This window comes from Triturus cristatus, chromosome 5_2 (genome assembly GCF_964204655.1).
Source record: "Triturus cristatus chromosome 5_2, aTriCri1.1, whole genome shotgun sequence".
Classification (NCBI taxonomy): Eukaryota; Metazoa; Chordata; class Amphibia; order Caudata; family Salamandridae; genus Triturus; species Triturus cristatus.
Window position 1 is genome coordinate 446,854,758 of NC_140588.1, and position 17,461 is coordinate 446,872,218.

At 41.9% G+C, this 17,461-nt stretch overlaps 1 protein-coding gene across 7 annotated transcripts in view; it reads right to left on the minus strand.

Moving 5' to 3' along the window:
- The window catches only part of TNS3 (tensin 3), a 784,915-nt gene that overhangs the window by 181,097 nt on the left and 586,357 nt on the right, over positions 1-17,461 (minus strand). For all 7 annotated transcript variants that reach the window (XM_085607385.1, XM_085607384.1, XM_085607387.1 and 4 more), the window contains one exon: positions 654-1,898. In XM_085607385.1, the coding sequence (XP_085463511.1) occupies positions 654-1,898 (1,245 nt within the window). The remainder of the gene's footprint in view (positions 1-653; positions 1,899-17,461) is intronic.

The following is a 17,461-nucleotide window of genomic DNA, read 5'->3' on the forward strand; positions in this document are numbered from 1 at the left end:
ATTAAGGAAATCGACATAGACTTCTTAGAGAACTTCCAGCCTCCACCCTACCTCAGCACATGCTTTTATATTTAAATAGTTCTATTCTAAGTTATGAACATGTCCATCCTTAGCTGCCTCAACGTCTACTCCACCACCACTGAGGAATGGAGAATGCCACAATATACTGCTCACTAAAGGGAAAGTACCAGTACCAGTCCACCAAGAGATACCCACATTCCACTCAAATGATTCAAATGAGACTGAGTTTCTATCACGAATTACAATGTTCCTAGCAGGTGGCCCAAATTCTCATTTACTTATACAACTGGAGACCACAATGAATAGCCTGTACTTTACGCATTGGTTTACAATTCTTCCTCCAGTTTCCATGTAAGGCCAAAGGTCGGTGCTTGGTACTCTTCAATCTGAATCACATGCTACCAGAATTGTTAAAAATCAGCAACATTTTCAAATGATTGTGTAACATATGTCTATTTTAATTGTTGCATAGTAAATCAATTATGTCCATCTAAAAGCAAACATTTTAAAGTTCATTCTTGAACAACCACAAAACAGACAAGTAACATGTCCACTTTCAGCCGCAAGCGTACACAAACACTGTTGGAATAAATCAAAATAGATAGAAAAGAGGAAAATATGCGTAGCCTTACCTTGCAAGGACACACTCCTTGAAACCACTTCCCTTTTCTCCTGAAAGCGAGGGCTTTCTCCATGCACACTCATGTCAATGTCCTTCCTTCTAGTACCATTCATTTGACTTGTGTCCCTGATTACGCTGTTCATGCGAGTTGGGATGGGCTCAAAGGTGGGGTCAAGCTCCAAGATTAGTTTGTTCAGCTGCTCAATTGATTGGTCAATATCAAGAGTAGGAGACGATGACGTGCCGTCTTTATTCAATTCAACATCCACACCGTTTATGTTGTGCTCAAACATCACTTTTGATCCAAATGCCTCCTCTCCCTGAATCTCGTGTGCTTGGCCTATGGATGGCGAGCTTCCTACACCTCGCTGAACAGCACTTCGACTGCTTGTTCCCCTGGTTGGCGAAACAGGCATTTTGGGCTGGTTATCCGAACTGCTTGAATTGTCTATTGTACAGTGAATACCAAACCTCCCATCAGTGTCAGCAGAGTAACTGTACTGATGCGCATTGACCATTTGCTGCTGCCGTACCCAAGTCTGGGTTGAGTAATTGCTCTGGCCGAAGGCCTGTTGCTGAGGGGACACAGGGGGATTCTCCTGTAGTTGCTGGCCCTTCTTCAGCTCGCTTATAACATATGATCTTTCAAACATAGGGTCCACACCTATCCCAAGGTCGGGTGCCAATGCATTTAAGTGGTCCTCTCCAGGGTTACTTCCAAACCCATCTGATAACAAGGAATTCTGACTACTTTTGTGACAATTGTAGTTCCCGTGGTTGTTGGACGGCTGCCCTTCAGAGGAGGACAGGGTGCCTATGCTGTCCACACTGTGCAAATCATGGTTCGGCATTTCATCATCCAATATGTCAGTCTCTCTTTCTTTCAGCTTGGAGTCTCCGTTCACATGGACCTGAACTGGCACTATGTGCCGGGTCCCACTGTACTTGCTTCGCGCATCGGTCATATCCTTCAGAGGACTGACCGTGTTTGTTAAGCCAAAGCCACTGAGAAGATTGTCCAGCTCAGCCTTCTCTTGGGGACTTAAGCAGCGGTTGGGGCTTTGGACCACCGGTTCCTCTGTCCTGTCTGTCTTCACAGAGGCTGTGGAGTGCCCCGAGTCGCTACTGACTGAAAGTGTGTGGTCACTGTGATCTGGGCTGCTGCTTGAAGGGACACCTGGGGCCACATCGGACGTGCTCTTTTTCCTCACTTTGGCATACAAGCTGCCATCGATTGGTCCTTGGGTATGCAAAACTGGAAAATGGAAGAAATTGGGGTGAGGGGAGAAAAAACAATGTATTAGAATTCCAAATATGATAACAATGGTGCAGTTAAGATGATAAGAATGCAGGAATCAATACTTCCTTAGTCAGTTGGTAAAGATCACACACACTATTCCTACACAAAGAAACATACATCTTGCTCATTTTCTCTTCCCTCAAGCTGTGCATTTGATTTATAAACACGCCCATGCAGGCTAGAATGTGGGATACAAAGGAAAATTAGCATTCTCTGCAGCCCACCACGGAGATCTATAGGCCAATAAACAGACTGAAAATGGAACTTCTTATTCTCCCCTTTCTTGGAAGTTAAATTACAAGCCTGTGCTCAGAAGGACGATGTTTAGGTTTGTTTGAAGATTCACGCTATTAAGGCACAGGTATGTCAGAGACAAGACAAGCGTGCATTCCTCAAAAATTTAACAAGGGCTTTGTCAATTCTGGAGATGCATGTTTTTAACACGGGCCTTGCAGTTCCCCGTCTGTCAGTCCATAATGAATACGCTCTCATGGGTCAATGGCTGTCTGAGATGACAGAGGCTTTATAATAAAGGAGCCTTTTGAACCGGCATGTTGGATCATATTCTGCGCTTGCCTGCTAAAGACCTCAGAACCTAATGGCATTTAGTCTATTGCTCATGGTAAGCATGGGTTACAGCTAGAGAAGTCAAGAAGTTGGTGGAAAAATTAAGACCATCATGAGTGGTACATGCTCCAGGGGTTGCCAATGCCTTTTCAAAGGCAAACAAAAGGAAGTCCGTAGGGCAGCTACAAAATGAGAAAATAGGAGGAAACTCTTTAAAAACAAGCACTGAAAATACAATAGGTCTCGTCTTTGATTAAGTTAAAGCCATTTTCTTTGCTAATTGTATTGTATAGCAAAGCAAATGGCTTCAACTTAATGAAAGGCGAGACCATTTGCATTTTTAATAGGCTCTTTAAGACAATAGCACAAAAACAGGTCAGTCTCTGGGCTGGGCTGGCCCTTAATCAGCCACTACACACATAGCAAGCTTACTACCATTTCTCTCGGGCAGAACTCGATTTTTACACAGATCACATTACTTAAAACGCAAGGGAACCAATGCATACGTGGTGGTCCCATTACCTTCATTAGTGCTCGCTTAATGAGCTATAGGACACGGACAACAAACAGAAGAACGAATTAGGAAGGCACGAAGATGATTAACATGTATTTTTTACTTGCCTAGAATGATATTACTGCGGAACCCTTGCAGGAGACTACAAGGAGAACACGAATCCAGGCTCAAAGGATTTCGACAAATGAAATATTTCATGGCTCTGAACGTTTATGTTGAGTTATGTTGGCACAGCAATCACGCCGTCGTGACTCGCTAATGGAAAACATCGGTCTGAACACCTCAAATCTGCTGACCTTCAAAGCCGCTGCACGGCTTTTAAGAGGTTCTGCACGGCCTGAAAACCATATTTTTATTTTCAATCCTAAACTATATACTGCTTCTAGTGATAGTACGAACACTGTTAAACTAATCCTAATGCCCAACTAATGCTACTAGTAATAGTACTGCCTCTACTAGCAATACTAGCATTCGCAGAATTATGATGACTACTGCTACAACTACCAATGCTAGTAATAATCTAAACAATATGTCTGCTAATACTACTAACGCTGCCAGTACTACTACAACTACTGCTAGTACGGCTAACACTAGGGAAATACGGATGCTAATGCTCTGCCTGTTGATGCTACGCATGCTACTGGTAGAACCTTGGGCATTACAAATAGATCTAGCACTGATGATAATTAATAGACAGTAGCACTACAAGTTCTAGTAGTATGGGCAAACACTATTACTAATAGTATTAGTATCACTGCTAACGCTACAGTTAATTCTAAATGTACTAACACTACCCAGAGGATTAACGCTATCCTCGGTACCACTCATACTACAAAGATAAATACTCATTATTTGTTAGCACCACTATTAATACTACAAGTGCTATTAGCATGTTACAAAAAATGTTAATAGTGTCACAGATCATAAATCTGTCAATATGTGTAACATCGTTGCCAATCCATCTCATTACCATTATACCAACAACGTTCAAATGAAAATGTAATACCGCTGTTCCATATATATTATCAATACCACCCTTCTCATTATACTACCAATTAAGTTCACTAATCCTAGAAGTAACAGTATTGATGCTACAAGTGCTAAGACCCCCCGGACAACGACAGAATTATGAAGAAAATGCTTCTAACCTTCCAGTACTATTATATTAATATGATCAACATTTTATTACTATTGTTAATATATGTGTTATTTCTTTTGTTGATAGGCTCAAGCTGAATAAAAATTCAGTGTCACTATTTATCTTTTTGGATAAAAATGTCTTGTGCCCCTTTCAAAGTAAAGCTGGACTGTGAGTGCAGTGAATGGGGAATGTGTACTGAAGACCGGCCTGCTTCCAGGCGCTACAATAAAGTGCCGCTTCCTGGAAGGGAGGGTGGAGAGTGTTGCGACCGTGGTGGCCCCTAGAGCTGACAGCGGTCTACAAGGGGCGGGTGGTGGATGGATGGCAGCGCCCAGCTTTTGGCGGGAGATGCAGTGAGATCTCAGGCGAGGGCACTGTACTTACCCCTCAGGGGGGCTCTAGAGCCCCACAGCAGCCTTATCCTATCGATATAAGTACTGGGCCCTGGAAGCTCCTATATGAGGATGGAGAGGGGCTTGGCTGAGCTTAAAAGAAGTCACTCACTCGTCGCGTATTACACCACTAACGTCTAACATGGCTCCTATTTCGTGGCGTCGAGGACGCAGGTTGAGACTCCGGTAGCCCCGGCGACAATTTGTGATCTTGGGCAATCCCAGAACTTTTAGTTCTATGTGTAAACATGGTGATAGAGCTCTAAACCCCCCGAGGATCCAAGCTCGGGTAACAATCTGACAAAATGTCGAAGCTTTTACGTTGTCACGCAGCTGTGCAGTGTGCTCGCAGATGACCTTTGAGGTTTAAACGCACCCAGACATAAGGCGCGTTGTGTTTGTTTTTGTCCTCACACGACGAGACTCATAAAAAATCCACTGCAATCCGCATTACAGTCAAAAAATTGCAGTCAGCGCTCCTTAAACTGATTTTAAAAATGCACCAAATCTATTTAAATGCGCATTTAAACCACGTTCACATAACAATAGATGTACCAACATGTCTTCAACCGTCAACAAAGGCCACCTAGAGCTGCAAAAGACAAGCATTTGCAATGCAATAGGTTCCATGGCAATGCAAATGCTTAAGTTTAAAACTGAGCGCAGCACCGCTTGAAGGATACCGCGCTTGTTTTTTTTTTTTTAACTTTAACGCTGAGCGCGGTGTCCTTGAAGCGGGCGCTGCGTTCAGTTTTAAAGTTAAAAAATATATAAATAAACCGAGCGCGGTGTCCTTGAAGAGGCGCAGTGCTAATTTCTTAAGTAAATAAAAAACTAACTAGCAGAACGCGATGTCCCTGAAGTGGGCGCCGCGAAAGACGCGCAATGATATAAATAAATAAAGTGAGCGCGGTGTCCCTAGCGGGCGCCGCGCTCATTAAAGAAATAAATAAACATACGATTTAGAGGGCATAGCGAAGCAATGAAAACAAAGGGAAATGGCGGGTGGCCGCGAAGCACCAAAGACAAGCTAGGCTTGTGAAGCAGAGAAGGGCAGCAGTATAAAAAAACAAACATTTGCAATGCAATAGGTCTCGCATTTACATGAGTTGAAGCTATTGGCATTGTAAATGACAATGACTTTTATTTATGTTTTAAAAACTAAAACTAAAATAAGAGGCATTGTTATTTGCAATGTCAATAGCTCAAACTCACTCAAATGTGAGACCTATTGCATTGCAAATGCTTGTTTTGTTACTCCATGTAAATAGAGGTGAGCGAGCCCACAAATTAACAGGATGAACCAAATTAGAGTCGAGCCATGGATCTGGCTTGGATCTTAGAGCCTTTTGGATGAGCCAAGCACTGAACATGTTTGTCACACAATAAACATCACAGACATTATTATAAATTCTCTTAAAATTAAAATAGTGAATATTTTTAACATGTTGAAGCTTAGACTTTAATACGTCACATTATACCACTGCACTGAGAAGTACTAATTAAAATATACGGTTTTTAAACATGAATTTAGAATCCTTCCTCCTCCCCCTGCCCTCACTCTGGTGACAGTGCCATCAGTGACCTATGAGGCAAGACAGTTGTCACATGAACCCTGTACGTGACCCAGGTTCTTCTAGGTAGTGCAACATTATAGTCTATTAAATCAAATGCATAGTATTCTGAACTCATTTATTTGAAAGTGCTTTCATACCTCATGGTGTGGAGGATCTGTAAAATTAGTGCTTTAAATAGAAATATAGAAGTGCTGGTACTCTCTATCAGAGTATGTATTTATTCCTGAGAAGTGTTGGTACTCTCCCATTAAATGTATTGCAGCAGTGCTGAGAAGGGTAGGGACTCTCCCTTTCACATTAAAGAAGTGCAGGTACTCAGTAAAAGACTTTACTTACCCAATTAAAGCACTGAGTAAAATAAAATATATGCCAAAGATCACACTTTTTGGTTAAGCGGGGAAGCAGTGATTAATCTTGGTTTTCTGTTTTCATTTCGTACAAATCAGCCAATAAATGGGTATCTATGTGCCGTTCCTTTTTTATCTCAAATGTTAATGCTCTGTTTTTACTTCAGTGTGCTCGAGGGTGGAGCGAGGGTGGCAGGCAGCAGCCACATGAAGGTTTATTATGGGCTCGAGGTTCTAACACGACCTCAAGCTGAGCCAGAGCCATGCTTGGCACGAGCTTTCAATAGCTCGCCCAACTCTACCTGTACATTTCACCTTGGCTCGCAAACATCTGTGTGATTCGGACCCGCAGTCTGCAATTCCCTCAGACCTTTCTCCCCCACTCCAGTCACTTTGCCAAGGCATGTGCAAAGCCTGCTGCCCTTCTCTACCATTCCCATTACAATTCCCAGTCAGACTTTATGGAATTAATGAGATATTCAGCACAGTAGAGTGAAAAATTAAAGTGCCTCACTGTCTTCAGCACTGTCTGTCTAGGTTCACACTATATAAATACCTCATACATATAGTGCTTAATTTGAGCATATGCTGGCCACCACCACAACTCATTTTATTCTGCAGCGGATTCTGACTCAAACTTTTGGGCATTGATGCTTATTCTTTTACAAATTAAGCACTGGCACATACACACGTTTCTAGATAGCGTCTATCTCTGTGGTTCTCCATTGTTGGCGCTAGACTGGAATGAACATCCAACATTCCAAGAAACCCCACTCGTGCCAACCACCCTTTCCTGCTGATCTTCCGCCAAACCTCCCATGGTCATTTCCACGAAAAAGGGCCAGTGCTCACTGCCTCCCCTTCACACTGACCTCAAAATTAAGTGACTAAAAAGTCATCATTAACAAGTAGCTAGTCATTGCCTGCTTTCAGTAAGCTTGGCATTAATTTAGCTACGCTGCAAGCTGTAACTTCGCGCACACCTCGTTCGACCCACCTGGATTACATTTCTCTATAGGGAGAATAGATATCGATTTTCCATGCCACGTCTGTTTCTTCAGTGCATTATACAAGTGTCATGAGTGTCAAATGAGTGATGTCTTAAATAAAAACACAAACAGAAAGGCCAATCGCGTAACACAAAAGGAAAGGCACACGCACGAGCATGTACAATTTCTAGGTCCATTTTCAAACCCCCTACAAAAGGTATCTCGCTGCGCGAGCAGGGCTGTACACTGCAACGCTAGGCGCGACACCTAAAAAGATGGATCGTTAGCCGAGTTTGTCATTTTCAAAGCTGCCGGTGGTAAGCTATCTATTTCACAAGCAACAGGGGACCTAGAAGCAACACGAAGGAAGATGGGGAAAATGGACGAAACGCAGGGAGGGCGGGAGGTGGGCGTAAGCAACATAGAGGAGAGAAGGACTGTAGGTGAAACAAACTCACACTAAGGAAGACGTGGGAAACGAAAGGCACATCAGGCATTGTTGAAGCTAAATGCCGCAATAGCAAAAAAAAGTGCTTAGCGGCTAATTTAGAGACACTGTCTCCTGCCGCAAGTAAACGGTCCAATCCGGGTGGGTGGGGCCAAAAGCTGACAGGGTGGCAACCAGGAGGGATTAAAATGCCTCCGATGCAATCATGCCACTGTGTTTTGCATAACCTATGATGCAAAACGACGCGCACGAATGGAAATTGCAGGCAGAGCAGAGACACGACTTCTGGAACCGTATTGATTCCAAGAAGCCCTTGCATGGCGAGAGCAGTGCATGCGCACTGCTAACGCCAGGCGAGACCTAAAAATCAATGTTTTATGTGCCCTAAGGGTGAAACTACAATATAGTCTCAAAACTATGTGCATCCTTTCATACACTTGAGGGAAGTGTTAGCGGGCAAGCAGAACATTAACTCGTTATCCATCCAAGTCCCGTGCACCCCTAGCAGACAGTCCAAACAAGACAGTAGAAAAATCAAAAACACAAGTGGGTACATGTATGACAAAAAGAGCAGATTGCGCTCTAACTCTACAAACACCAGCATTGCCTGTGCATTTAAATTCAGTAAGGTCATATTGTACTACAACATGCCGCTGTGAACATCAAAATGAAGGTTTAAAGAAATGGTTATACTGATTAAACTGAACGCTCATTCTTCTGATAATCTATACCTATAGTACCACTTTTCTTAATATATACCACCGTATGTTGCCAACTCAAAGGCAAGACTTCACACATGATTGTTTTTAAACCTGGTTTCCACACATCAAACTTTCCTTTAAATCAAAGTCATTGACCATCCACTATTTGGTACTATCTCCGTAGAGCAGACACATGCTCACAGCTTGTCTTGTCCAGAGCTTTCCTATAAAAGCACTGTCATTTCAGACTTACACTGACTGTATCCGTGGATGCAAACTCTGCACTGATACCAGTAGGTATTGATCATTACCCAGTACTAGTTAGTAATGGAGCATGTTGGTACTGCACAAAGAGTTTTCTGAACTGATTATCACCCAGTGATGTTAGCTGTGATATGTGCCAAATTATAAATAGGTTATGGGGTGGCATTATGATTGGAGAGCTTACTGTAAATTGCGATAGTCTGTGGTCTGATTTCTTATCCACAAGATCCAAATCTTCTCTGTTTTGATTTCCAAAAGAGGTGGTAACCATTATCTTTCCAATTTAGGTAAAATTAAACCCCTACTCACTGGAAATCTAAACTCACCCACTTCTACCCCACGGTATCATAAAAATGTGGCTTCCGGGGGGATGGGGGGGGGGGACAATTGGCAGGCGGCAGCGGAGTGCTGAATTACCATGGCAGCAAACCCAACCCTAACTTTCCTTCTCTGGTCTAGCGACAGAGGGAGGCTGCCGAAAATTGGTACGCTAACCCATTTCCTTGTTTTCTCAATAATTATTTTGTTCACTAATGCTACAATGAGTCATGTCCTTGTGTTAATGAGTCTGGATTTGCTGCTTGTCTATAGGATATCACTGCTATGGTGTAGACAATAGCTTCTGGTTGCAATAATTCACAGGCCAATGACCATTAAAATCTAGGTGTCGTCATGGAGTCATCTATTCATATTCAACAGTGCATAATGCCACTGAAGACTGACTATTCATCAAACAGCCAATGGTCCAGAATATAATTTTAACTTTTATGCACTCATTTTCTAGACCGACCTTTAGCCAGCACTTCCTTCTACAGACAAAAAGGAGGTCCCGATATCCTGTTCTCTCTCCCACACACGACTTCAAAATATATATTAATTACTTACTTATGTCATAATAAGGAGAGGCACATGTGCCACTATCATCATTAACAGATGCTCTGGTTACAAACGGTATACTGTAGGAAAAAAAACTTCATTTGGAAACAGCTTTATTAATAACTTGTAAACGAGCACTGGCAAAGCCAATAGGTCTCATCCATTGTGCCATATTGGTTTTGCCAAAGTTTTTTTAACCACACTTTACAGCAGCGTGGCTAAAGTTTAAAAAAAAAAGACTTTGATGATGGTGCTTTTTCTTTTTAGTTACTGATCAAAATTGAATCGGCAACTAAAAATAAAATAAAACCAGAACCAACACTGGGAAGTTGGGAGAAACAGCAAAGCAACACAGGTTAGGAATCGGTGCCACAGCAATATAGGAGGAGATACGAAGGCAACAGGTGACTGAGGTCTGGAGGGGACGCAAAAGCAACATGGGGAGGGTGGGAGGGACAAGCAACATCACATGGGTTGAGGGAAAGCAAGATGGTGGGCGTGGGTGGCTCGCTCGTTTTTCTTGCCGTGAAATGTGCCCTTAGGGCAGCAGTGGGCGTGGCAGACACTGGAAGGTCAAATTCACTATTCTAGCTCCAGTCCAAGAATATCTGAGGAAAGGGCAACTTTCCCCCAAATATTCCAGGAGGCTTATTTACTATTTTAACTCCAGCCCTGGAATATTTGGGGAAAGTTATAAATTCCCCCACTACTTGGGAATGGGAGAAAGTGCTACCCCAAGGTCACAGCTCAGGGCAAAAAACTAGAAATAACGCATGGGGTGGAAGCAATGGGCAGAAGCACACGAGTAACCGCAGGATGTAGGGTAGGCAGGAAAAAATGGAGACAGAGCAACACAGAGTGCAGGGGGAGAAACGTGCACGAGAGAGATGGCTCGAAACAAACACACTCATATAGTGCTTAACACTAAAGAAAAAAATTATGCTTGAGAAGCAAGCAATTGCAGCAGAGATGACAGCCAGTCAAAGAGACCGTAAAGCGGTACTACCCCAAGTGAGGGACAACCACAAGACTGACAAGCAGGGACACAAATAAGAAGCAAGCAAATAAGTGACAAGGAAAGCCAACCAATGGTAAGCAATGGGCGGGTTACAAGCCTCTCTATGTTCTTGTAAGCCCTATATGTCTCGCAAGAGACGTCGCTTGCCCTGTCTAGTAGGCTTGACCTAAAAAGTAGCACCCTGAAGCAGCCATAGTGACAAAATATGTTGCGGTGTTCATTTTTATAGCGAGGCATGACAACACAAGTCACGCACTAGTAGCATATAACACAGCAGAAAAAAATTCATTTCATCCCAATTTATGAGGGCTGTACAGCTGAATATACCATGTTGTCACAAAAATAGTTATTGGCCGGTAGTTTGGAGACGAGTGGTGTGTAATATATCAAATATAAACATTTTCCAAGCATCTCTTCCTTTGCAGATGGAAAGACTTTTGGACGTGAGATACATTCACAGTTTTACCACACCCCAATTCCCCTACATTTCACCTCAAGCGCCACTTAAAAAGACAATCAGCTATATTTGGTAAATGTGATTAACAGATATACCCAAAACCCGGAATGCCAATTCCTGCCAGGCCACCCATTTCCTGCCTAAGTTTCTGGCACAGACCCCACATCATCCTTAACCTCACCATAACCGTTCTGTGCTGTTCATGCATATGCCAAAATCCTTTAGTATTAGTTGTTTTCATCTCCATTTAGGAACAGTTTGTTAATAAATAGTTTCTACTGTTGCTCTTGGTCCTCCTCCGGTCTCAGATCATGAGTTCTCCATCTGTAAATAGGTTGACGCAAAGCTCAACATATACTCCTATCCCTCCAGTAAAAACAAACATGTTGACATTTAGATCCTCTAGGATTTGTGATTAAAACAATGGACCATTCTGATGGCTTATCTCATGATTTGCCACACCCTGCAAGGCGTCTATTGACAAGCACAGTGGACAGACGCCCTCCTTCTTCGGTTTATCCCTCTCGATGTTCTTCAACTCGAGCTTGCCTGGTCTCAAGTGTTAACACTTAAAGGCCATCAGATGAGACAACCCCAAGTGTGTTTATTGATCTTCATACTCCTAGTTTCCTCCTGTTTTTCACATGAGTTCTGCCCCTAAAAGGCTTGGGCGTGCTAGACACTCATGAGAGTATTTAACAGATTTGTAACAAATACAACATATGCTTCGGCTTTTTATGATGAATTAATGCTTGCAGAGATCTTAATTCCATATATAAACAAGCATGCTAAATCTACGCTTCTACAGCGCAACTAGTGCATGCACTTGTAAGTACTGGTCCGGGTGATGATTCTTGTGGCATAGCACTTGCCACATCCATAGCTTCAAAATAGACTCGGTTTATTACAACCTGTCACTTAGACAACCCCCAACACATGCTACCTTCATTTTCCCTAGCCACCAAGTAAAGGAATAACATTTTCGATCAGGAATCCCCTTCTAACTAGATGTGAATGCTGCACCCCGTTTTTTCAAGGCATTGAATTATTTCCTGAAATATATATATTTCCACTGTTCTTCTCTGAGGTGAGGGAAACCTCATTTCCTGTTTCTCTGGATCGACTTCGGGAGTTTGCTGGTGTTGCTGCCTCCACCTCTTTAGGCTCTTAATATCCTAGTCTGTAGCTTCTCTTGCAATGTAGTTTCGTTCATTTTAAGGCTGTCCATCTTATTGTTATTCCTGCAATTCATCCAAAATTCACAAGGCAACATTCCCGTTGCATACGGTAATCTTTCTGGGATCTTTCACATTACAGCTCTTTTGAAATTATCAAAAGGTATGTCAGCCACCCAAGCAGATTTTTATAAACTGCGGTGAATTTGGACTGTAATTATCAGCTTTCATTCCCAAATGATTTTTAAATGTTGAAAGAGTTTGTTTTCAAAGGAAACCCCATTAATCCAATGCCATTTCGAAGCAACTCCCACTTGAGAATCAAGTAAAGCAACTTTTGTATACCACGGTTGTGCTTTCGGACCGAAACATATAAACATAAACATATTTTACTCTCATGAATCCTCAGGCTTAACAGCAGGTGTGTGGCTTCCTTCATCAGAGAGCACAGTACAGGAGACACTGCTCGCTTGAAAGTGTACCACACTATATAATTGAGAGGGTACCTAATTTTTCCGCGGGAAAACGTTTTTGTTTTTATTAACTGACAACCTTAACATTTTGAAGCCAACTTTTTTTTTTAACGATCTTGGTTTTGGTATTTGCCGTCCTTGGGCTCCAGAGAACACAATAAAGTATGCGAGTAAACCCTCATCACACAAGTAAGTCTCAAAACGCGACTGCATTTGTAATTGCTGAACGTATTTTCAAAACTGTCTTTATCTCTGTGACAAAGCCACTTTTGAAACGGCAGCTTGTTACATTGTGCTAAGGCTTGTCATGTAAGCAGAGATCCAGAAATTCAGTGAACCTCAGTAAAAATGTGTATTTACACATCAAAAGTGCATACCATTTGCTGGATGCAAACATGGGATCGCAATATAATATACAATTATCACAAGTATTGTTTCTTTTACGAGGAACACCGAGTTCTGTGCCTGGGAATTGCTTGCTTTCCTGTGAAAATATTTGAGATTATTTTTCCATGTGCCACATAATGAATGCTAAAAGATTGAACATATGACAAGAACAAAAACTGGCAAAGGTACAAGTTTATGAATAAGCTAGGAGAGCAGTTAGTTCTCAAATATAATACATAATAGGGGCATGAAGTAAAGGTGCACGTTCTAATTAACTGAAATGTCCAGTGAGTATCCCACGATTGTGAGACAAACCCCTCTTTAACTCCTGCAAAGAAAAAGCTTTATGATTTGCAAAAGCTAAATGAACTGTGTAGGTTTTTTATTAATAACAATTCCTTCCATCTTTAAGTCTGACGTTGGCCAAGACCTTTTGATTTTACAAACAATTATAGTAAATATACTTAACTTGTAGGGGCTTTCAGCCTGCCCTCTTAGCCTATTAGCTTGTTATTGTGTCATTCATATTTTGCTTCCGCCCACTATGGCATACACCGTGAGACAATGGGTCAGTCCACTGCAGCCAATGAGTAACTTCACTGTGAGTGACGTCATCCTTCCCTTTCATAAGGTGCACATGCACACATAAAGTAGTCCCCTTCTAAGCTAGAGTCTATTATGGCAAGGGGTGTTTTTGGGACCAATAAAATATTTTTGCTTTTACCCATTTTTTAATGGGGTTTGGGGCAGCAGCTTCCCTAATGACAACGCTTCACATAAACCATGGCCAAGTAAACATTGTCAAAGCCAAAAGTATGGCTGCCAAATGCCAGACTTATTGGCTTTGCCAGTGCTTGTTATTTAATTTGCCACATATTTAAGCCATATGAGATACTGAGAAAAAGATTTTCGCACAGCCCATCTTCCACTCTGTGCATCTGCCTGACAACTGAACTGTGCATTACACTGCACCTGCTGTTATGTTATTCGAATTTAGAAAGCGCGCGTTATAACCCAAAGGGAATCCTGGAGCACGTATGTAGGTCATCCGCTGCAGAGTGAACACTGTTCAAGCGGCAGGTTGGCAAAACCAGCTCTGCCAGAATACTCAACAAGCCAACTCGCTCCTTGGTGGAAAGACTAACTACACATGCTGAGTATCATTTCTGCCACTGACACATACGCAAGGTATATCAGTTTGTCTTTTTTACTCTGATAAGGTATGATACTTGCCTTTTTTGTGTCTCGCCTTCTGCCTGTCAGGACTCCTACATAGCTTATCCTTCCCACCTTGCTTTTTGCTTCAACAACAATATGGGATATATGGGTGATGATCATGTTGTAATTAACCCTGAAACTTGCAATATCCTTTCAAGTCCAACAGCTCAGGCAAACTTCTTTTTACCATATTAATATAGGGTGCAAGTTGCTTAATTAAATTACCTTGTAAAAAGAATGAATGCTGGTGCGCCTGTTAGAATTGTTGTGTGGGTTACAGATTAGTGCATTTGATTACTTCTTAATAGTAAAGATGCAGTCAGTCAAAAATAATGTGGCAACAATCGGCAATATGAAACTTATGTCCTTAATACAGTCTGTACTGTAAGTTAACGGGGAAGTGTGGAATGCAGGTAACAAGAGGGGAAGCAGATGTTTTAAATTACCATTTAGAATCCTGGGAACTTTCTGTCTTGAAGGGATGTCCTATGCGAGCTTGATCTTTCGATAATAATGGATCCCACAAGAACCATTCATGGATACTGCCCAGAGGTCGTGCATCCTGTATGACGTCCTAGGGGTTAGCACTTCCAGGAAAATGATAGTTAATAGAGTATTAGAAAGAAACGCAGCTTCCACTGCTCTGTGTACAGAAGACACGCCGCGGAATGCCAAGTGTTCCCTAAGGCACGAAAACAGAATATTGCACACACACAAAAAAGAAAGAAATGAAAACAAAACGGTCGCTGGAAAAATGTGAACTTGAGCACCTCCGGAAAAATGATATATATTTGTTGGGAACAAGTGAGGACTAGACAATTACTAAACTGCAAAAGGCTCCCTTCTTGAGGGATATGGTTTCATATTAAATAGAAACAAAGCCAACACATACCCCGAAGTTATGAAAAACGATTCCATTCAAGACTAGGAAAATCCCACTTCCTCCTAGGTAGTTTAAGTGTTGTCACTGCCTGCTAGAGTTTATGTGGGGGCAGAAAGGAAAACGTTACAAAGCAACAGATGACGAAGCAAAGTGAACACAACAAAGACTTAGTACACGGTGGCAAGTCATTACACATGTTTTTCTGCTCATCACAGAAACTCAAGGACCTGCAATAGCTTGCTCATTGTTTGCACCCACTGTTACCACAATCCATGAAGAACTGGGAGCAAACAACTACCTAAAAAATCCCACTAAACCAGTAATCTTCATAATTTAGCAGCCCACACAATATTAAAAATGTGTGTGCCATCAAATTTAGTCTTACCACCTATTTACAAAGTTTATTGTCAAATACAGAAGATGGGTAGAGTTCAGCTCAGAGACGATCTTGGTTTTGCCCTGGGGCATCTGTTCTGCTTGCCCCAGCCAATGACTAGGGGAGCGGTATATGGTAAAACAGGTACTTGAAACCCTCGTCACTAGGAGTTGGGTGGGTACGACGGTAGGACTCTGTCAAGTATCATCTGCTTGTGCATGATTTCAAGCAAACATAAGCCAAGAAAATAACTTTGTGCAACTGTGCCTTGCTTGTGTCTGGACAAAGCTACACTGATCCAGATAGTTCTGAGTACGAAATCCGTGTCAACATTTCTCTTTACTGACTGGCCTGACTTGGAAGGTATTTCACAAATTCTAAAGCTGCAGTGCTGCACCTGAAACAGCAAACACTTATGGCATTTTTGTGGCACACCCTAGATGGGACTTTATTCATCCAATTATTGCATCCGTCATATGAAAAAACGTCATTCGAAAGTCAGTAGGCCCACTGAAGGCAAAACACAAGGTTCAATATTTGTCAATTCTAACTCTCCTTCCAACAGGTTATTTTTTTCTCCAACATCATTGGTTAAACCCTGTCCTCCAGCTCCTACCTAAAATGAAAGCACACCCAAAAGTCCCAAAGTGCATTTTATTCCAATGAAGGTCACTCAAGGGACTATTTTCTGATGTTGTGCAAACAGGCACTACAAAATATACTGACCATGATGTTTTGCATGCCTGGTATAACTTCCACACCTGTAGGCAATTCATCCTGAAGTCCTGTAAATTGGATCTAAGAGAGCCACTGGACTTGTACATGACCTCTGGGAGCAGATCCCTTGCTTCATTTGACTTCAAGGATTCCAAAAGCCTCGCTTCTCCTGAAAGGTTTACGTTTGCCAAGAAAAATACCTCATCTAGCCTATTATCAAGATGTTACACCTACTCTTTACCACACCTGGTTATGGAGATGCAGGCACATATGTCTCTATGTATGGAGCATGTCAGTACAATACATAAAGGGATGCCAAAGTGTTTTGTATTCCTTGCATGGATTTGCAACGACATGTAGTAATTCTGCAAACACTTGTGCTTGGCTACAACATGCAAAGTGCACTTTGCCACCACTCTCACTAGCTATCTTTTTCAGAAACAGTAGTGTGCTTATTCCTTTAGTACTGGGCAGGCGGCGGAGTAAGAGGAGAATGCATAGAGGTTTTGTTTCAAAACTTCCTTGTACCTTAACAACCAAAATCGAAAACTGAAAATAGAACGTATCTAACATTTACTCTGCTATCCCAGTACCAGACAAGCACTTAAAGCTCATTTGTGCAATGATATTAAGGAGTTTCATATTCAATAATGTTCAGTGAAGGACAACACACCCAGCACTTTACTGTGTGCCAAAAAAATCATCAGGGACACCGTTTCAATCATTAAAATATATTCGTGAGATCTATATCGCTGGAAACATCTTTTAAAATTGTTAAAACATTTGTCTGAAATATGAATTCTTATTAGGGACTTTTAAGGCAAGATATCAGTCCCCATTGAGAGTGTAACCCACAACCAGAATTTGAATTGCCATTGCGGAGATACGAGTCTCCGCTTTTGACATATACTTTGTTGAGGAGTCTATATTGAAGAGGTGAATCGACTAGTTAAGTCCTAAGGGTTGCTTTTCTGTGTGGAGGGTTTATTGGAACTCTA